Source organism: Acanthochromis polyacanthus, chromosome 9 (assembly GCF_021347895.1).
Source record: "Acanthochromis polyacanthus isolate Apoly-LR-REF ecotype Palm Island chromosome 9, KAUST_Apoly_ChrSc, whole genome shotgun sequence".
Taxonomy (NCBI): Eukaryota; Metazoa; Chordata; class Actinopteri; family Pomacentridae; genus Acanthochromis; species Acanthochromis polyacanthus.
The window spans coordinates 6,528,282-6,549,662 of record NC_067121.1 but is presented as its reverse complement, the minus strand read 5'-3'; the positions used below and the strand labels follow the sequence as shown (position 1 = coordinate 6,549,662).

At 39.1% G+C, this 21,381-nt stretch overlaps 2 protein-coding genes across 13 annotated transcripts in view; both read left to right on the top strand.

The window, feature by feature from the left end:
- LOC110969651 (zinc finger protein OZF-like) overlaps nucleotides 1–21,381 on the top strand; it is a 279,312-nt gene that overhangs the window by 171,164 nt on the left and 86,767 nt on the right. The window contains exons 1-3 of one of the 12 annotated variants that reach the window (XM_051953131.1): nucleotides 14,952–15,255; nucleotides 16,646–16,987; nucleotides 18,206–18,582. The exons of 5 other annotated variants lie outside the window; for them this stretch is intronic. In XM_051953131.1, coding sequence (XP_051809091.1) covers nucleotides 15,057–15,255; nucleotides 16,646–16,987; nucleotides 18,206–18,582 — 918 coding nt within the window. In that variant the 5' untranslated portion in view covers nucleotides 14,952–15,056. Of the gene's footprint in view, nucleotides 1–7,836; nucleotides 8,124–9,650; nucleotides 10,073–11,423; nucleotides 13,744–14,951; nucleotides 15,256–16,645; nucleotides 16,988–18,205; nucleotides 18,583–21,381 lie in introns of those variants that run through there. 6 more of the 12 variants (XM_051953127.1, XM_051953126.1, XM_051953116.1 and 3 more) reach the window with 6 other exon arrangements.
- On the top strand, nucleotides 67–6,070 carry LOC110969649 (oocyte zinc finger protein XlCOF22-like). Its single transcript, XM_051953136.1, has 3 exons — nucleotides 67–354; nucleotides 1,858–2,179; nucleotides 2,713–6,070. Exons 1-3 carry the CDS (start codon nucleotides 190–192, stop codon nucleotides 4,074–4,076), a joined length of 1,851 nt encoding a protein of 616 aa, XP_051809096.1. The 5' UTR covers nucleotides 67–189; the 3' UTR covers nucleotides 4,077–6,070.

Sequence of the window (21,381 nt, the reverse complement as noted above, 5' to 3'; positions counted from 1 at the left end):
AGAAAGAAAGAAAGAAAGAAGTTGAGGACATAAAAAAGTTAACAGTGTTTCTGCCGGAACTTCACAGTGTGACACCTGATGAGGAAGTAAACAATGAAAAGCCTTCAGCAGCATTTTTCCTGATGTGTGGAAGTTTTTACAACTGTTGTTTTGTCGTGTCTCAGATGAAATTTGTCAGATGAAGTAACGATGAGTTCAGTCCAGAATCTGAGAGAGTTGATCAACGAGCGACTAACTGCTGCTGCTGAAGAAATATTCACGAGTTTGAGAAAACCATCGTCCAGTACGAGGAGGAGATCGATCGTCAGCGCAGACTGCTGGATAACATCTGGAAACCCGAAACACACACATCAGGTATGTAAAACTGGACTTCACAACAGAAACGGACTTTAGATTACTACGCGATAAGAAACATGAGGGAGCTAATGAAGACAACCGGATAGGTTAGCATGCTAAGGGAGCTAACGCTACCTGACAGCTAGTGTTAGCTGTGAGCTAGTACATTATTTGCGTGTTTGGAGTTCCGTGAAGAAGACTTGGTAGAGGGGTTCCATAGCGTCATCAACTCACAGATGAACAGAATTGTTAACATGAACTGTCGACTTTATTATTATGAAAAAAACAAATGCACAAAGTCTTGTCGTGGACGCAACAGCAAGATCCAAACTGCAATTTACTCACAGCAGATGATTTCATTAATTATATTCAGTATCTGGTCTGCCATTGTGATCAGCTTTACTCACTCAAACACGTCTACTGCACAGCAAACAGAACAGATTCACAGTGAAGTCACTGGGAACTAAAAGGTCGTGTTAAGATGAATGCAGTATCATTAGGGCTATCGAGACATTTTTATTTTCAGAAACATGAAGTTTTTGTTTTGTTTTTTTTTGGGGGGGGTTTAAAGTGGATTTTTGCAGGGAGTGTATGTCATTTACAGCAATGACATTACTGCAAATGGAAGTTATCCAATCACTTTAGTAAAAATATATAATAATAATATTAATAATAATAATTACTAGGCAACACAGCCTAATTAAATCCCACTTTATCATCTTCTCACTATGACACTAATGTCAGTGTTTCCTGAATGCCAGAAATGCAGTGATTCATAATGGGAATCTTGGTGTTATCTGGCTATTTAGACAGATTTCATTTGCAACATCAGGCTCTGAACTTTTCACAAGAACAATTAAGGTAAATTGTATATAGTTTTTGTGTAAAACAAATTAGATCACATTCATATTTAATTACTGAAGCGTTATCACTTCTCCAGAAAGCAATGTGCGTAATTCTTACTGGAAATGCAGTAAATCTAAGAAAGCATCCCCATGTATGATGTCTGCAGTATGATCTATGAGCCCTAAGTTCAATGGACGAGAGAACACTCCCTCTCAAATCCCACTTTAAACCTGGATGTCCCCCTTTTGTGACAGTCAGGCTTTTATGGTTATGCTCCATTACATGTTTTCAATCTATTCCACGGTGATAAATCAATCAGCTCAGTCAAAACTAGACTGTATTAGCTCAGCTAAGTGTTTTCCAGGAGAAACTCTGCACCAGTCGGGAGGAAGAGCAGTTTTCTAGTAAGCAGTCCATGGTTTCTATTAGTTGGGTCTTTCTGGGCACAGACCCCAAGTTGGACTCAGAACCTGCTGGAGGAATTACATATCTCATTGAGCCTGACAATCCCACAATATCCCCCCAGGAGGAACTGGAATTAGGGAAAAAAATCTGGAATGCCCTGCTTAACCTGCTGCCACAGACACCTGACTCTGGATGAGAGGAAAATGGTGAGGGTGTGTTTTTCCATCATCTCATGGGTAACTTTTTTCTTGTGTCCCTTTGTTTTTCCAGATCTCCCACAGCAACATCTCTGTCAAAATGAGGACCAGCAGCTCTGTACCCAGGAGAGACCCTCCAGTGGAGTGGGAGTACCCAAAGCCTTCACAGATTAAAGAGGAACAGGAGAAACTCTTGACCAGTCAGGGGCCAGATCAGTTTGTGCTGAAGCAGAGGACTGATATGTTGACTCAGTGCACATCCAAATGTGAAGAGTTTTCCAGAGAAATATTTGGTGTCTTTGAAAAAACACTCATCCACTATGAGGAAGAGGTTGATCGTCGGCGCAGACTGTTGGATGCCTTTTGGAAACCCAAAATACAGTTAAACAGAATAGGTATGTAAAACTATAGTAGTGCAGTGAAATACTAATACGACTGGTGTAGCTCTACACTTAACAACCTTAAGATTTTTATTCTTAGGTAATGTTGAAAAATTTATCGCAAAACCATGCATGATATTTTATTTAGTGAGTAATACTTGTGATGCAGTGTCCACAGTGTTAATGTTCATTTAAATACAATATGTATGAGAAAACAAAGCAACCATACCTTTATCTTCAGATGATTTTAACTACGATTTATGGTTTAAGTAACTACTTACCCGACAATTAGCACTGACTACAAGTGGAACGTTGCTCCCTGATATTTTGTACACTGCCCTTGGTGAGAGTCACTTATACTGGTGTATGCAAATAATGTGTACATTACATCTAAAATTTGCACATGGGAAGTTTATCTCACATCTTTTAGGAACATTTAAACATTGTAAAGCTTTGCTTATGTTAACAATGAGAAAATTATTGCCTCCAATATGTAGTTTTCTGTATTGATATTGTATCCTTTTTGTTTTGTTTGTTTATTCCTGCAGATGTACAAAAGGAACCCATATGTAGGGAGAAGGAGGTTCTCGCTGACCAGTTGCTTTGTTACCAAGAGAGGAACCACAGTCTGCAACAGTCCGACCCAGAGGCTCCACAAATTGAAGAGAACCAGGAAAAACTCTACACCAATCTGACCCAGGCAGAACCAGAACCTCAACAGATTAAACAGCAGCAGGAGAAACTCTGTAGTAGTCGGGACCAGGAGGACCCAGATCCTCCACAGATTAAAGAGGAACAAGAGGAGCACTGCACCAGTCTGAATTATGCACAAACAGAACCCCGAATGATTAAACAGGATGAGGAGAAACTCTGCACCAGTCAAGAGATACAGCAACTTGTACTGAAGCAGGAGACTGATACCTTAAGAGTGACTTCCACCCATGAAGAAAGTGACCGCCGTGAACCGGACCCAAACAGTAACCAGCTCCTCTTTTACACTTTTCCTGTAACTGAGAGCCCAAAATTCCAAATTCAAGAACATCACAGACCCCACACAGGTGTGAAGCCATATGCCTGTAAAACATGTGGGAAAACTTTCAATCGACGTGATCATTTATTGTCTCACATGAGAACACACACAGGTGAGAAACCATATTCTTGTGAAACATGTGGGAAAAGTTTCACCCAGAGTGGTAATTTGTTGTATCACATAAAGACTCACACAGGTGAGAAGCCATATTCCTGCAACACGTGTGGGAAAAGTTTCAGTCTAAGTAGTCGTTTGACTGTCCACTTAAGAAGTCATACAGGTGAGAAGCCTTATTCTTGTGAAACATGCGGTAAAAGTTTCACTCAACGTAGTCGTTTGTTGCACCACATGAGAACTCACACAGGTGAGAAGCCTTATCCTTGTGAAACATGCGGGAAAAGTTTCACCCAACGTGGTTGTTTGTTGCACCACATAAGAACTCACACAGGGGAAAAGCCGTTTTTTTGCAACACGTGTGAAAAAAGTTTCAGTCGACGTGAACATTTATTATCCCACATCAAGACTCACACAGGGGAAAAGGCCTATTCTTGTAAAGCTTGTGGTAAAAGTTTTACTCAACACTGTCATTTGTTGCGCCACATGAGAACTCACACAGGTGAAAAGCCCTATTCTTGTGAAACTTGTGGGAATAGTTTTAGTCAGCGTGGTCATTTGATTGTCCACATGAGAATTCACACAGATGACAAGTTGTATTCGTGTGAGACGTGTGGGAAAAGTTTCAATCAACGTGGTAATTTATTCTACCACATGATGACGCACACGGGTAAGAAACCTTACCCCTGCCACGCATGTGGAGAAAGATTTAAATATGCAACGTCACTGAAAAATCATATGAAAACTCACACGGATGAAAAATTGTAATCTGGAAACATTTGTGGAAATCAAACTTGAAAAAACATCTAAGAATTTGTTCAGGTTCAAATTTGTTCAGTTTCAAAATAGATCTTTGTTATTCAAAGTGCCTTGTTTTACATTCAAACTGTACTGTAATACCAATTCTGTGAGTTTATTGGATATCGCACTGTGGAAGAAGGATCTGGTAAAAATCTGTGAAACTGTCCAATGGATACATGCTGACTAACAGAAGAACATTGAATTTGCAAAAGAAATACGATGGAAGGTGTCCTATACTGATGAGGAAGGACCGAATTCATTTATTTTTTGTTATCAGTTTTTAATATATCTGAGAACATATTATAATAACTTACACAAGTTTTTTTGTTTGGTTTTTTAAAATATTTTTTAAAATGTTATGTTCATCAGTGAGTCCGTTAGTTGAAGTCCTGTTCATCTTATTTAGATCTGATGCATGTCTTTGGATGGTTCTTTGGAAGTTTGTTTGTATGCAAATCAAGAAAAGAAACGAAACTGGATTTCTACGCAGTAACATCTGACAGTAATAGTAAATGAATTTCAAAGATAGTGTTTCAGTTGGGCTGCACAGTGGAGTAGTGGTTAGCACTTTTGCCTTCCAGCAAGAAGATCCCTGGTTCAAATCCCGGGGTGGGCCTGGGATCTTTCTGCATGAAGTTTGCATGTTCTCCCTGTTCAAAACTGTTTAACGAGAAGTTTTCACCAATTTTAAGTTAAAAATTAACTGTCTCTGTTTACGATATTCAGAATAGAGTCTCTTTGGTAGAAAGTCAATGTAACAAAAGTTACATTGTCGAAATATCTTTCATTACTGGTATTTAAATATTTTATTTTTCAGTCGATGGCAGACTCCATCCTTCCTCAGCATCGAGGATATCAGTGTTGTGCAAATTTCTAGACAGATGTTCTGCCAGACATTTTTTCCAGCTTCTTTGCTGGAGAGGTTGTCGTCATCTGTTAGTCTCCCTAAAGTATCCCAAAGGTGTTTTACTGGATTACAGTCAGGCCACAGTTTTCACTTCTTTTCTTTTTGATGAATTGGCTGTTTGGATGGTTCTCATGCTGGAATATTCCTCTTCTCCACAATCCTGCAAGCTGGGACTCATCTTGTCAGCCAGAATTTTGATTTCACAAATTTCATTTCACATTCATGGTGCTTTTATAAATATCATCTCCTCACCATATTTTGCACTGATGCAGCCTCGTATCACATTTTATCACACTAAGCCTCCATGATTCAGTGATTGTGACTATGGATGGGAATGTGACTACAAGTGGAAAATTGCAATAGTACAGAAAAGGTCCAACTACTATAAAGAAGGGAAGATAGTACAAATTTGGCATGAGGAAAGCAGAAACACTTGAATGGATTTTGAGAATTTCCTTTCTGCAGATCAGTGAAATGTAAATCCATTGAGAAGTTATGACTCATTTCCTTTGTTTTCTTTTAGTGCAGCATTGATCTCCAGTTTGACTTGTCTTGTTGCCAATGATATGTTCAATAAACATGAGATTTAGTGTAATGTATGTCCATCACATTGTCAATTGAAGGGTTTGGAAGCAGAGTGGTCTGACCCACTTTCTGAAGTTTTGAGAGAAATCGGTTCAAGTTTTGTGTTTTCAAGAATGGCCTAACATTCCAAACACCACTATGACACTGTATTTGGGTTAGACCACTTTGCCATCAAAATCTAGACCATAAAATACTGCAGAAATTATTTAAAACTCAGTTTTGATTTTTTGTGGTTAGGCCACTCTGCTTCTAAACCCCTCAATTATTATCAGATTATCTGTTTAGTGACATTTAAATGTCTGTTTGGGAATACTTTGTACGTTAAATATAGTCCATATGTTGGCAAGTGTTAACATAAAGGACAAAATGTAACTTTGCACATGTAATGGCGATATATAGATCCATAGCACATCAGCTCTACTGTTAATACAAAATTAGTAAATATCGCCTTTTTGGCAAAATAACAAAACACTGCAACTTAATCTGTTCTGAATCGCCACATCATCAAAATTCTACTTTATCAATAGAAACACTTTTTATTTAGATTTTCTTTGTAGCCTAGTTGTTCTGAATCTCTTCATGTGATTTTTGGATGGACAAAGATGAACCTGAATCTGTTGACTCAGTGTTTCTGCCGGAGCTTCACAGTGTGACACCTTCTTTTTCTTCTTCTTTTTGTTAATGGCAGTTGGCACGCAACTTTAGGTGCATTACGCCACCTTCTGGAATGAAAGTGTGGGGGCAGGAAGGCCCAGCAGCCCTTAAACCCTCTCTCTTAAACCTGTTCTTTCCATAAATAAAGCAATGCTCTGAGCACATGTTTCAAAGATAAAATTACTCAAAATTTCCCTGACCTCGAATTTAATTTTACTATCACAGACTTTCCTCTTGGAATACTCTTCTCTGCTGCTGAAATTTGGGCAATAAATCAGTACATGTTTCAACATTCTCCTCCACTCTACAGCATTCACATTCCCCTGAATTATGCTTTCCAATAATTCTCAGAGTTGCTATTCAGCCTGTGTGCCCGAGTCTTAATCGTGACAAGACATCCTCCTCTTCCGGCCTAAACAGCTGTGTTCTCCTAAATTCCCCTCTACACTTCTTTGAATGGAAATAGTAAAAGCGACCTTTCAAGCAGGTATCCCATTGTCTCTGCCATTTCTTCTTCGTTCTTTTAACTATTGTTTTAACTTCAGATCTACTATACTTCATGGGAAAGTCAATTACATTTTAGCAGCCCCTCTTTTTGCATACTTGTCCTGCTAACTCATTTCCATCCACTTCTGTGTGTGCCGGAACCCACAAAATAATAACTTGCTTGCCTTGTCTCCCTAGCCTATAACTAACTTGACCAATTTCACATATAATGTCTTGCCTCAAGTTTCAAATTTTTAACACTTATTGCTGCACTGCTGGAGTCAGTTGCAATCACAGTTCTCTCTTTTCCATTATCCTCTGTCCAGTTTAATGCCAGCAATATTGCTGCCCAATTCCCCGGGTGTACACTGATAACTTGTCGCTTGTTCTTTTATTAATAGCAATGCCTAATTCAGGAATGACAAAGGACACTCCAACCTGAACCTGAAAGTGACCTTGACGCATCAGTATAAATTACCAAATCATTTGAATAAACATAAGAAATATACCCATTAACAGAACCACTATTACACTTCTTTTCCAATAAGCTTAGATCCACCTTTATTTCTGTCAGTAACCATGGAGGAGTAAGAGAAATTGAAATCGTTGGACTTATTTCAAGTTGATCTATTCCGGACTCTTGTGTCATGCTTTCTATAACCCATCCAAAGCTATTAATCTGCACCTTCTCTTTTTCCTGACTTGGCTGCAACACGCTCAACACCGGATGACTTTGTCTATGTCCTGTAAGTTAGCCCAGTAAGTCAGAGCTATTGCATCCTTCTAAAATCTAATGGCATCTCTCCCATCTCCACTTGAATGGCATCTACTGGGGTTGTTTTCATTGCTCCACAGCATAACCTCAATGCAAGACTCTGAACAACTTCCAACTTTTTCAGGTTGGTCTTGGCAGCTGAACTGTAAACTACACAACCATAATCTATCACTGATCTGACCATAGCAATATAAATTGCTTTAAGACAATTCCGGCTAGCTCCCCAGTCCCGACCCCTCAAACATCTCATAATATTTATCACCTTCTTACATTTTTCCACCACTTTACTAATGTGCAACACCCATGTTCAGTGTGACACCGGGCGGAAGTAAACAATGAAAAGGCGCCTCCAGCAGCGTTAGTTTTCCTCATGTGTGGACTGAGCTGGAGGACGGTTGTTTTGTCGTGTCTCAGATGATTATTTGTTCAGATCAAGTAACGATGAGTTCAGTCCAGAATCTGAGAGAGTTGATCAACGAGCGACTAACTGCTGCTGCTGAAGAAATATTCACGGAGTTTGAGAAAACCATCGTCCAGTACGAGGAGGAGATCGATCGTCAACGCAGACTGCTGGACAACATCTGGAAACCCGAAGCACACACATCAGGTATGTGAAACTAGACTTCGTAATGTGTAAAACTTTAGACCACTGCAGAGTTTAGAAGCACGAGATGCAACTGGGAGCTAACGAAAAAACACAAACTTCAAGGTTAGCATGCCAAGGGAGCTAACAAAGCTAATGCTGCCTGAAAGCTGGTAAGCTAACACGACAACAGACCACGTATTTGTGGTGTTGGAGTTCCTGGAAGAAAATTTGGTCAGGGGCTTACTCAGCTTCACTAACTCACAGACTATCTAACTGTCTACAGCGTGTGATGATCTTAACTAAACACGTTTACTGCTCTGAGCTGTTAACAGAGTATCGGTTTCTGCTGTGAAATCATTGGGAACAGTTAAGGTAAAGATTGGGGAAGTCTTCCCTCGTAATCACGTTATTTTTTAGTTATTTAAAGAGCATAATTGCAAGGTGGTTGTAGTATTACCGTAGAGATATAACTGCAAGATTTTAACATCCCAGTGACTTAAGTTAAAGAAAATACAGACAAGCAGTTGGCCTAATAATGAACTCACGGTTTATTATTCTCAGTCTTTAAATCACTGCAGATTCTTCAGTTGGTTCTTTACACAATAACGTTAGTGTTTGGTGAACCATCAATTCAATGAAAATGTTATTCAAAGAAATAAAAAACACAAAAGAGTAGTCCACCACTGCAGTGTTTTTTTTGCGGTATAGACCTGCTTATTTCCGAGGAATTATCAACCACAGGAACTCACAGAGCTTCATTTTGTTTTTTTAATTCACTGAAAAAATTTCAACATGCACATTTCCAAAATGTGGAGAATCTTGGTGTTGGCTGTTTTGACTGATTTAATTTGTGACATCTGTCTGAATTGACCAAAGCAACTGAAGTGAATGGAAGTTAGATTTTAGTGCAGAAAACAGTCTCATATTTATTAGTCTTTCTTTGGTTTTCTTAACAAGGCACATCTACAGAATGAAGTGTGTGCAGTTGATACTGGAACTGCTTACAGATACATCCATAGTCCCTGTGTTTGCTGTCTGGAGTATGAGCTATGATCCTTCCCTCTTAGGTCTGAATTCAATATGAGTGTCCTCCTTGTTGTGACCGTCAGGCTTGTGATGGGTGTCTTATGTGGTAATGCTCCACTTTCAATCTTTTCCACGGTGAATACGAACCTGAAGATTGACTTGATGAATTTATATCAAAAATCTAATCGCATAGAGAGTCAGAAAAATGGAAGTTAGATATTTCCGCTGAAAACTCAGTCTAAGTTAAATCTAGAATGTATCAAGGTCAGATGTGTGTTTTTTGTGGTTGCATTTCTTGGAGGATTTTCGGGCACCTCGAGCAGGGAGTAGACTGGGAATTTCCTGGAGGGGTTACATATTCAGCGGACCTGGGAATGCCTCAGTGTCCCCCAGAAGGACCTGAAAAAACTTGGGATAGGGACATCAGTTATGTTGTGCTTAGTCTGCTGCCACAGATACCAGACTCTGGATAGTAGGAAGAAGATGGATGAATTAATGTATGTATGTTTCCCAATCATCTTCTGAATAACTGGTTTCTTCTGTCTCTTTGTCTCTTCAGACCGTCCTACAGCAAGACGTCTGTGAAAAGGAAGAGATTCTTGCTAGTGAGACATGCTGTAACCAGGATAGAAACTCTAATCTGAACTCAGAACCCAGACAGATTAAAGAGGAACAGGAGGAACTCTGCACCAGTCTGGACCTGGAGTACCCAGAGCCTCCACAGATGAAAGAGGAACAGGAGGAACTCTATGCTAATCAGGAAGGTGTGCAGCTGAAAGAAGAGACTGACATGCTGGTTCAGTGCAAGTCCAAATGTAGAGAGTTATCTGGAGAAATATTTGCCATCTTTGAAAAAACGCTGATCCATTACGAAGGAGAGATTGATCATCAGCGCAGATTGCTGAATATCATCTGGAAACCTGATATAAAGTTACACAAAATAGGTATGTAAAACTTTAATGTAACAATCTAAATTTAATATCAAAGGAATTTAACTCGTGTGAGCCTAATCAGGGCTTTGCGTTCTATTGTTATTTAGGATCACAAATTAAACTTGGGGGTCGCTGCAATAAATAGCATTACCACATTTCTTTCTAAATTCTAAACATGTAACATTAAACCCACAGGGGGCCAAATCTGGTGGCTGGGGAGTGATTGTGTTGTTGTGACCAAAATACCTGCTCATAATCATCACGATGTGACTGGGTGCACAAAGCAAAAGACCACATTAGATGCTTTCGTGCGACAGTTCACTACATTTATGCTGAATGTTCTTAGACTCCTCGGGATGTTACAGTAGAACTCTGTCCTGTCAGGTCAAATTCAGAATGAGCAGATATTTTTCAAAAAATAATAATTTGTCAGTTTCAACATATGATATGCTGTTTTTGTACTACTGTACTTTCTTAGAAATATACAGTTTAATTGACTCATAAATCATTTCCAAAATTTAACTGGGTTGTATGATGTGAATAAAATTTTATCAGTGGGATTGTGACTCCTGAAATGAATGGGATCAGTTGGTGGTTTACCAGAGAACATGTCTCACTCTGTTGGAGTAGTTGGAACTACATGAACATTTAGTCAACTCTGATTGTTCAGTTTCTCCCTGTGCCTGTGTAGGTTCTCACCAGGTGCTCCGGCTTCCTTTACAATACAAAGACATACTGAGGTTAATCGGTGATTTAAATTGTCCATCAATGTGATTGGTTGTCTGTTTCTACGTCCTGTGATAGACTTACAACCTGTCCAGGGTCTCCCCTGCCTTGGCCATAAGTCAGCTGGGATAGACTCCAGCCCCCAACGACCCTAGTGAGGATTAAATGGTGTATAGAGAATGGATGGATGGATGATTCTACAGCAGTGTTACAGAGGGATGCGTCTTCTGTTTGAGCATTAGTCATTGCTGTGTGCAGGCAGCAGCATTGTGTCACAGCCTGTATCTCTACTAGATTACAGAGTAAGAAACCCATTATGTCCTGTCTTCAATTGAAGTATTGGATTTACAGTTAGGGAACTACAGCTGAGTTGACCTGTAGTTTACAGTCATTGTAAAGCTGCTCCCCGAATGTATTGTAAGGTGAGCTTTGCTCACAAGAGTGTCAGAAGTCGAGAGTCACTCACCTTGGTGCACACTAGTATTTTGTCACATTTGCTCATTGTAAATTCAACTTACATATGATAGTACCATTTTCACTCTGTGGAGTCCTGCTACTGGTGAAAATGAGAATATATTTGCTCAGATATGTATTTTTTCTGTCACCCCTTAATTATAACTTTTTTTTGTCCCTCTAGACCTCCTACAACAACATGTCTGTACAGATCAGGTGACTCTTGCTGACCGGCTGGCTTGTAACCAGGAGAGGCGCTCCAGTCTGGACCAAGAGGAGCCAGACCCTCCACAGATTAAAGAGGAAGATAAAGACCTCTGGAATAGTATTGGCCGGGAGTACCCAGAGTTCCCACAAAGTAAAGAGGAACAGGAGGACCTCTGCACCCTAATGGATGGAGAGCAGCTTGTACTGAAGGTGGAGACTGATATCTTTATGGTTACTCCTACTTATAAGGAAAGTGACCACAGAGAACTAGACCAAAGCAGTTATCAGCTCCTCTCTCACAACTTTCGTGTTGCTGAGAGCCCGGATAATGAACAAAGTCATCATACACACTCTGGATCGATTAAAAATGCAGAGACGAAGGCAAAGAAGACACATCACAAAAACAGGAGTCATAATAATGATAGAGACAACTCTTCATTGTCAGGAAGTCACAGTGATCCTGGCAGAAGTAAAAAGTGTGTAGAATGTGATGCTTGTGGAAAAGCTTTTAAGGATAGGTCCCAATTGAACAGACATTTCAAAATCCACACAGGTGTGAAACCATACGCTTGCAGCACTTGTGGGAAAAGATTCTATGCGATATCACCAATGAGATGTCACGAAAGAATCCACACGGGTGAGAAGCTGTATCCCTGCAAAATATGTAAGAAAAAATTCAGTACAAACTCTCACCTGAAGGTGCACTTTAGAATTCACACGGGTGAGAAGCAGTATTCTTGCGAATTGTGTGGCAAAAGTTTCAGGCAAAGTAGTGGTTTAAATGTTCACATGAGAACTCACACAGGGGAGAAGAAGCATTCCTGCAAAATATGTGGGAAAAAATTTGGTCAAAACAGTCACGTGATTGTCCACATGAGAACTCACACAGGTGAGAAGCTGTATTTCTGCAAAATCTGTGGGAAAAGTTTCAGTCAGAACAGTCATTTGATCGTCCATGTGAAAACTCACACAGCGAAGTCCAAGTCATGAAACGGGTAGAAAATTCTATGAGATGCCATGCTTGAAGAAATATGTAAGAATTTCTGCAGGTTACTAGTACAGTTTTTAGATTTAACAACTTCATGGTTGGAACTCTCCCTTGAAGTCAATTTGTGTACCCGTTCTAATGCTCACTGGATCTCCTTCACTGTGTCAAAATTACAACATTCAACTGGTCGAACAAGCAGTAATGGTTGTTGATGCTGAGTACTTTCTTCCAAGTTGATATTGAGTCAGACCCTTTGGATTTCTATAATGCTTGTCCAACAAAAAAAGTTGCCACCTGGATTTAACTGAGCAAACAGGTAAGAGTCTTCCATTGGATAATTACTGCAGTGATGAATATATTTCAGCTGCAACAACTTATTTAACCCTCACTGATGCAGTGAGGAGCTTCTCATTTCTTAAACAGCCGCATTGACAGACATATCCTGTGGTCATGGAAAGGATGTAAATTTGTCTCAGTAGGGTAAACTTATTGCCCTGCATCAAGCAAAGAAAACAATTAAGGAGATGAAACTACTAAAATCAGGTTAAGAACCGTCCAACACGTCACTAAAACCTGAAGGATAGTGGAGAACCATCATCTTCAAGAAACAAATGTGGTCTGAGTCCAGATTTACCCTGATCCAAAGCGATGGGCGCATCATAGTAAGAAGAGAAGCAGATGAAGTTATGCATTTATCATGGCTAGTGCCTGCCAGCCTGTGGGGGTTAGGGTTATGATCTGGGGTTGTTGCAGTTGGTCAGGTCTCGGTTCAGTAAAGTTATGTTCCTAAAGAATGAGGTCAGCTGACTGCCTGAATATACTGAATGACCAGGTCTTTCCATCGGTGGGTTATGTTTCTTCCCTGATGACATGAGCATGTTCCAAGAAGATGGTGCCAGGATTCATGGGCTCACATTGTGAATGATTTGATCAGGGAGCATGAGACGTCATTTTCACACATGGATCAGCCTCCACAGAGTCCAGACCTCAGCCCCATTGAGAATCTTTGGGATGTGCTGGAGAAGACTTTGTGAAGCGGTCCGACTCTCCCATCATTAATGTAGGATCTTGACAGAAATAAATTCTGTGACATTGCAGGAGTTTACCGAAACGATGCCAGAGTGAATGTGTGCCGTTCTCAGAGCTAAAGGTGGTCCAACAAAATATTAGTGTGCAACGTTTTTGTTTTTTGGACGGGCGGTGTAGCTTGAGTTCCTGTCGAGTTAACATAGCATACACAATGTCTGACTGTCTTCTGTGTTTATCCCGTTTCTATCCAGAAAAAATAAAACTTGAAGTATAAATCAGATTTTTTCATGACCATGAATTATTGTGACTTTACCTGTGTATGCATTTTTTTCAGAAGGACTATTTTGATATTGTTGATGTGATGCCATGACAGCAGATGGAGAGAGCCTGTTCCAGGTGTTGGACAATACTTTACAAATGGCATCAGTGTGCTTCATTTAGTCTCAAATCATCAGATTTTTAGAACAATTTCTGCTCGACTGTTTCTAGTAAGTTTTATAAAATACAATATTGATATTTACAAATATATTTAGAAATTTTGGCTTGATATATCAAAGATTTTTGGATATATTTTTTTCTGAAAATTACCCTTCAACCCACTTTCAACATATTTTTTATTTTTGTTTTTTTTGCAGTATTGGACAAGTAGAGGTTGAGTTAAAATCTAAAAACAAAAGGAAGCCATTTAAAAAAAAAATCCCATCTTTACGCACACATTAACCAAAAAAACAGTTTATTCAGACAACAACTTGCTCTGAAAACACAAAATTTAAAATTTAACATGCTGTTTGAAATGGATAGTTTATGAGTGAAGTGTTTCAAGCCAATCTTCGATGGTCGAACAGAAGACTCCTGATGATTTCAGATGGAATAACCCAAGTAGAGATTTGACTCTGGCCCATTTCATCCTGTTGTCTTCAATGTTGAAGCTTGTCATAGTTTAGAGTGGATAAGCCACCCATCAAGGATAATTTAGTAACATGACAAGAAATGCAAGAGGTTTAAAATTGATCAAATTGATCATCGTTGTTCGGTGTGAAAACAGCAGACTCTGCACAGAGATCATTTCTCCGCAGATGTTATTTAGGTGTTTTAACCTGTCTGTTCACAGCAGCTTGAATTAGATTTAGAGAACAGTGGAGACAAACCAGTTTCAGAAAACTAATTCTTGAAGAATCTCTGTGAAAAGCCTATTCTGAAACACTCACACGTTTATCAGCAGTTTTATTTCCAGAATACAGAAATCCTAGAAACAGTGAACTGTGTAAAAAGAAACATTTCACTTTCATGTACTTGTGTATTTATTATTAATTTCGTTTTGTCTCTGCAGCCTTGCTGTGGATCAGAATCTGTTTGTAGAACTTAGTTTCTTTCTGGGGAATGCAAAAAATATTTACTGCTAGAAACTGTGATAAGAGAGAGATGGAAAAGCATGAACAAGGCGGAACAAAAAAAGCTTTCTCAACTCGGTGTTTCCTGCCGGGGCTTCACAGTGTGACACCAGGCGGAAGTAAACAAAAAAATTCCTTCAGCAGCGTTAGTTCACCTGATGTGTGGACTGACCTGGAAGACGGTTGTTTTGTCGTGTCTCAGATGAATATTTGTTCAGATGAAGTAACGATGAGTTCAGTCCAGAATCTGAGGGAGTTGATCAACGAGCGACTAACTGCTGCTGCTGAAGAAATATTCACGGAGTTTGAGAAAACCATCGTCCAGTACGAGGAGGAGATCGATTGTCAGAGCAGACTGCTGGATAACATCTGGAAACCACAAATAACACAACACACAGCAGGTTTGTAGAACTGAGATGAACCAACTGATGAATGAGACTCTGAGTTCCATTTAGTTTTAGCTGCACAGACAGAAATTCACAGCTGCAGTTATTGTTCAGGAGGAAACAGTCACGTGTTAAAAGCGGAAATATTTTGCAGTTAACAGCTTGTATGAAACACAGGACAACCCGACTGAATTAGAAGATCACTGAAAAAAGGTTAAAAAAAAACCCTCACAAAGAGTAAATAAAGCTCAGGGCTGCTGTGTGCTGGATTGGTGCCTCTGAATGGAAACAACGTGCAGTCTGGGATTTCTGTTAAGAATTTCAAATTTGTTCTGGGATTTTATTGTTTCATTCAATATGTTTATTTATTCTACAGCATTAGACACGAGAGTATTTCAGGTGAGTTGTGGTGAGATTTGTGTGCTCACACTGTAGAACCCTGCTGGTGGACTGAACTCATCAATAGATTTAAATTTGTGATAACAAACAACATCATCAGTAAATCTACTTGTTGATTGGAAGTTAGGATATACATTATGCAGCGGGTGACCCAGATTTTAAACTGTTGTCTCAATGAACTGGCTGTTCGAAGTTTGGCCGTTACAAAATAAAGTGCAACAGATACTTCTTGTCAGTGTGTTTACAAAACAATGAAAGGTAGTTTTAGCAGCTTTTCAAGTTAAATGATGACATTTTGCTCATGTCAGTATGCAGCCTGAACCAGGGTGTAAACACTGATCAATGGGCATCAGCAGTCTCTGAACATTTTAAAATGCTTGAACTCACTGAAGTGGAATAGCAGCAGTAGTTTTATGATATAGTTGCCACACCTTGCGTATCCTGAATTGTATTCCTTGTGATTTTTTTCAAATTGCATTGTTTCAAACTGAGATTTTGATTTGAAATTGGTTCCTTGTGCAGCACTAGTCGTTGATGTTGAAAATACATGCTGTCCTTTTTGTGTAACAGTCACTCTTTTGATTGTTTATCAAGTGGGAATGCTCCATCATCGCTTTAAATCTACTGGAATGAACTGAGGTGGGAAAATCAAATCACAATATCCTTCAGAAAAATGCGATATTTCCCTTAAATCATTCGACCCTAGTTAAAAACACAATATAGATGTGTGATTTTCACCTCTTCAATCCCTTAATTTGAAGGTTTTACAGACATGTCTAACAAGGATGAGACTCTGGAGTTGCTGCACAAGTCTCTGGAGGCATTGCATATCTCATCTGGCTTGGGAATGCCTCAGGTTCCTCCAGCAGAAACTGGAGAATGTTGCTGAGTAGAGGGATGTCTGGAACGCCCTGCTTAGCTACCACAGCCCACTTCATGGATGGATGGATGGATGGATGTGTTATCATCACAGTAACTTTTTTCTTGTGTCCCATTGTCACCCCAGATCTCACACAACAACATGTTTGTAAGGAGGAATTGGTTCTCGCTGAGCAGAAGGTCTGTAACCAGGAGAGGAACTCCAGTCTGGAGCAGGAGGACCCAGAGCTAATTAAAATTAAAGAGGAGCAGGAGGAACTCTGCAGCAGTCTGGACGGACAGCAGCTTGTACCAGATCATGAGACACATGTCTTTATGCTGATTCAGTGCAAGTCGAAATGTGAACAATTATCCAGAGAAATATTTAGAATCTTTGAAAAAACTGTTGTCCAATATGAGGAAAAGGTGGATCGTCAGCGCAGACAGCTGGAAATCATCCGGACACCCAAAATGAAGTTACACTCAATGGGTAGGTAAAACTTGAATGGTCTTATTGATCTAACAAATAACTATGAGTCTTGTATGATCCTGATCACTGCTCTATTTTAGTTATGTGATTGAAAATGGATGAAACAAATACTGGAGACTGTATGGACTGTAATATAAAGACACTAATAAATCACATTATTGTATCTCTGTTCTGAGCTGTAAACATTTGGCCTTAAACCGGCAGTCGATATAAGACACAGGGGAAAATGACCTAAATTCTTAGACTACAGCGGTGTTTTCCTTTGGTGTGCCTTACCTTGTCTTTATTCATTTTGTTGTCATACAGATGAAAACTGGGCTGTTTAATGTAAATATCTTTTGACATCAGTCACTCGTCTGATTTTCTTTTAACATGGCAGATATTTTGGCATGATTTTCTGATGTTAGGTGTTGAAGTCTGTCCATCTATATTTCTACATTATTTCTTGTTGGGAAGCTTTTATAGCACTTATAGTATGCTAATGAGTTATCTTAACTTTAGCAAACTTGTCCTCTCTGCTCACGTGTTGTTAGCATCAAATTCAAAATGAGCACCAAGAAAAAAATAAAGTTTCTCATTTGATATGTTGTTATTGTATTGTTTTCATATAAATATAGGGAATAATTGATTTACAAATCATCACATTCTGTTTTTATGCACAATTTACACAGCATCCAAAACCTTTTTTTGGAAACACGGTTGTGTGAAAATTAAAGCGAGGAAACTTTGACTTCTGGTTTTACTAGAGATGTTTTCATCAGTTAGTTGGGGCTACAAAAATGCTTAGTCTGCTCTTTGTAAAGCAGTGTTACAGAGTGATGCATGTACCACCTCATAAACGATCTCAGTTGAGTGCAAAGCATTGTCAAAGCTTGTTTCTCCACAAAATGACAGAGACACAAGCCTGACAGCATCAAAAGTTAATTTTATTCTGTCAGGATAATAAGTCAGGGAATTACAGATAGAATAATGACAGCTGATTACATCTGCTTCTCATCATTTTAGCCGACAACAGTGACAGTCCTTATCAACTAAAAGTGGCAAGCTGCTGTCTTAATATTTGTGGACTGATCTTCATGAGGAGGAGTGCAAGAACTCAAGTGTCACTCACTCTGGTGCTTTTCTCGCATCTCAGTAATGTTTTAAGTTTGTGTATGTGTACGTATTTAGCTGTAGATTGGCATGGCTGACCTTTTTTGTGCTGCTTTGTAACTCTAGATCCCCCACGGCAACACGTCTGTATAGAGGAAGAGGTTGTCACTGAGCAGCAGTTCTGCAATCAGGAAATGAACTCCAATCTGGACCACGAGGACTCAAAGCCCCCGTGGATTAAAGAGGAACAAGAGGACATCTGCACCAGTGTTTTCCAGGATGACATAGAGCTTGTGCAGATTAAAGAGGAACAGAAGGAACTCTGCACCAGTGTGGACATGGAAGAGCCAGATCATCCAGCAATTAAAGAACAGGAGGAACTCTGCACCAGTGTTGACCAGGAGGAGTCAGAGCTTCCACAGATTAAAGAGGAACAGGATGAAGTCTGTACCAGTCAGGAGGGAGAGCAGCTTGTACTGAAGCAGGAGATTGACGTCTTTGTTGTGAGTACTGCTTATGAGGAAAGTGATCACAGTGAGGCAGATCCAAACAGTCACCAGGTTCTCTCTCGCAACTCTCCTGTCACACTGAAGCAAAAGAAGAGAAACAGCAGTCATAGTAACAATGTAGACAACTCTCCAGTGTCAGAGAGTCAGTGTGATGCTGACACAGAGAAAAAGTCTGTAAAATGTGGTGTTTGTGGAAAAACCTTTAAGTTTATGTGCTATTTAAAGAAACATTATCTTAGTCACACAGGTGAGAAGCCGTACATTTGTGAAACTTGTGGGACATGTTTTAGTCAAAGTGGTAGTTTGAAACTCCACAGGATTACCCACACTGGTGAGAAACCGTATCCATGCGAAATATGTGGGAAAAATTTCACTTTAAGTCGTAGTTTGAAAATCCATATGAGACTACACACAGGTGAGAAGCCATATCCTTGTGAAACATGTGGGAAACGTTTCACCTTAAGTCATGGTTTAAAGAACCATATGAGAATCCACACAGACGAGAAGCCATATGCTTGTGAAATATGTGGAAAAAGTTTCAATTATAGTGCTTACCTGAAAGTCCACATGACATCGCACACAGGTGAGAAGCCGTACAGCTGTACCTTCTGTGAAAAAAGATTTTGTTACCCATCAGCACTTAGAAAACACATTAGAATACACACAGGTGAGAGACCATAGTCCTGAGGAGAAAGGTTTTAGGAAATGTAGTATTTTGTTGTGCCACATGAAAACTCAGATAAAAAGTTACAGTCTTGAGACATTTTTGGAATCAAGCTTAAAACAACTTCCATGAAATGATTGAATTTTTTTAAAAAAAATCTTGTTTCAGATTGAAAGCATTTTCAGACAGTGCTTCAGGAACGATGCTGTGATTTTGTTGCTTGTCAAACTGTGACAGACGGTATATTTCCTGAACCTGGTTCTGATGTAATGGCACCCTAATTTAGTATTACTCTTTTTTGCTTGTTTGTTTTCTGGATCCTAAAATAAGCGGGAGTAATGATTGCCTTTGTCTTTTCCTTGCAGTGAATATGATTTGCTGAAATATTGGACATAATCAGTGCAGAGTTTAGAAATGGTTTATAAAACACTCTGCGCAAATTTGTCTAAAACTGATGCACTTAAGTGAACTGACAAATTTAAGGTTGAAGAATTTCCAAGTTCACCAGGTGAGGTTGGTATAGTATTTAAAGCAAAACTTAAAATATATACAATGTAATGTATATTTATATAAGCATGTGCTTGAGGCACCTTCAGGAAAATGTGTGAGAGCTTTGGTTAGAAAAGGGGATGTTATTTTGCATGCAGAACTTTTTGTCCAACTTCAACTCAAGGGTGTGGTAGATCCAAATACGCTATAACAGAATCATAAATAGATCACAACAAATCCTGTAAATACAGTAAAAACAGTACACGTATAATTAACAAAAACAGCCCTGAGTTAAACCATGTTCACTCTTAAGCTACACTCACTGTGTATTTGCTCAGATACCGGTTCCTGAACTAGAAGCGGGTTCCTTGGTGTGTTGTTCTGTTATCTGACAGTTATGATGGTTCGGTCATCAGCGTGTAGGATCAGAAGAGTTGTTGCTCGAGTCAGAGGAAACTGGTCACTCCTTTGTCTGCCCTCCAGAGTTAGCAGCTCAGCACTAACTGGGAAAAAAAACTTAAGTGATTTTGTAGTGGGAAGCTGGTGTTTCTGCCTGGAAAAATAATAAATGAAAAGCTGCTAAATGGATTTTCACAGTGAAGATTGCTTTGAGTGCAAACTGGAACCTTTCCTATATGGTGTAACATTAGCAAAGGCATCATCAGTAGTTTTTGGGTTTTTTTGCCTTGGATGACTTTCATGTCTATCTTTGAATTCTCCATAAGGAGCCTTATAGTGCTGATACAAAATGTGAAAAAGAATTAGCCATGTTGCCTCATGTTATGCCAACAGTTGCAAGTATATGTTTGTGACCAACCTTAATAATAATGAGTGTTTTGATCATTATTGAGATCACAATTTGCCTGTTTATCACAATTATTCATTTAATGTATGGAATATATTTTTATTGCACTTTCACATTTAAATAAACAGAGCGATCACTACCATGTTGTGTTACATTCCTGTTCATGTACAAATCTGCATGAAAGGCAAAAGCTGAATAAAACAATACACCTCACTTGCTAAAAATCTGTTTCTGTTAAGTGGACCAGTATAACAGTGTCGATGAAGTACATGAAGATAGCCACGTGTTCCTAAACCAGCTGCTGGCCAATACCTTACAAATGGCATCAAAGACGGTCATTTCAGCTTAAATCACCAAATTTTTAGAACAATTTCTGTTTGACTATTAACAAGTTGCCTGATAAGATATTTTTGAAATTCTGGTTTGATATGTCAACGACTTCTTTAAATTGCACTTCACTCCATTTTCAACATTTTTTTACATGTTAAAATATGAGACTATGTTCAATGTATCAATATCTCTGGAACTCCTAAATATAAAAGACTGACATTTTCACTGTTATTTCTCATCATGTCATTGATTGATTCTGCAATCAGTTTCAGTTCACCGGACATCACATATTAGGCTTCATCTATTGCCCTGATACTAGTTGGAAAAGGCGCTTGAAGATGAAGTCAAGCAGGTCTTTCTTTCTATCTTCAAAGACATTTTCATTCAAACATACAAAGGTACATCAAAAAGTTCCCAACCTCACCAGAAAATAGCACAGCAGATATACTGTTGCATTTTTTTGGATAGTCTCCTTTAATCTGAATGTGTTTAGTCCGCTGATGTT

What these genes read in the sequence shown, in the direction of transcription:
- LOC110969649 (XM_051953136.1), top strand. Translation starts at nt 190, where the DNA reads ATGAGTTCAGTCCAGAATCTGAGAGAGTTGATCAACGAGCGACTAACT. An exon ending in ACCCGAAACACACACATCAG is followed by an intron (nt 355 to 1,857) that starts GTATGTAAAACT and finishes TTGTTTTTCCAG; the next exon opens with ATCTCCCACAGCAACATCTC. An exon ending in AATACAGTTAAACAGAATAG is followed by an intron (nt 2,180 to 2,712) that starts GTATGTAAAACT and finishes TTATTCCTGCAG; the next exon opens with ATGTACAAAAGGAACCCATA.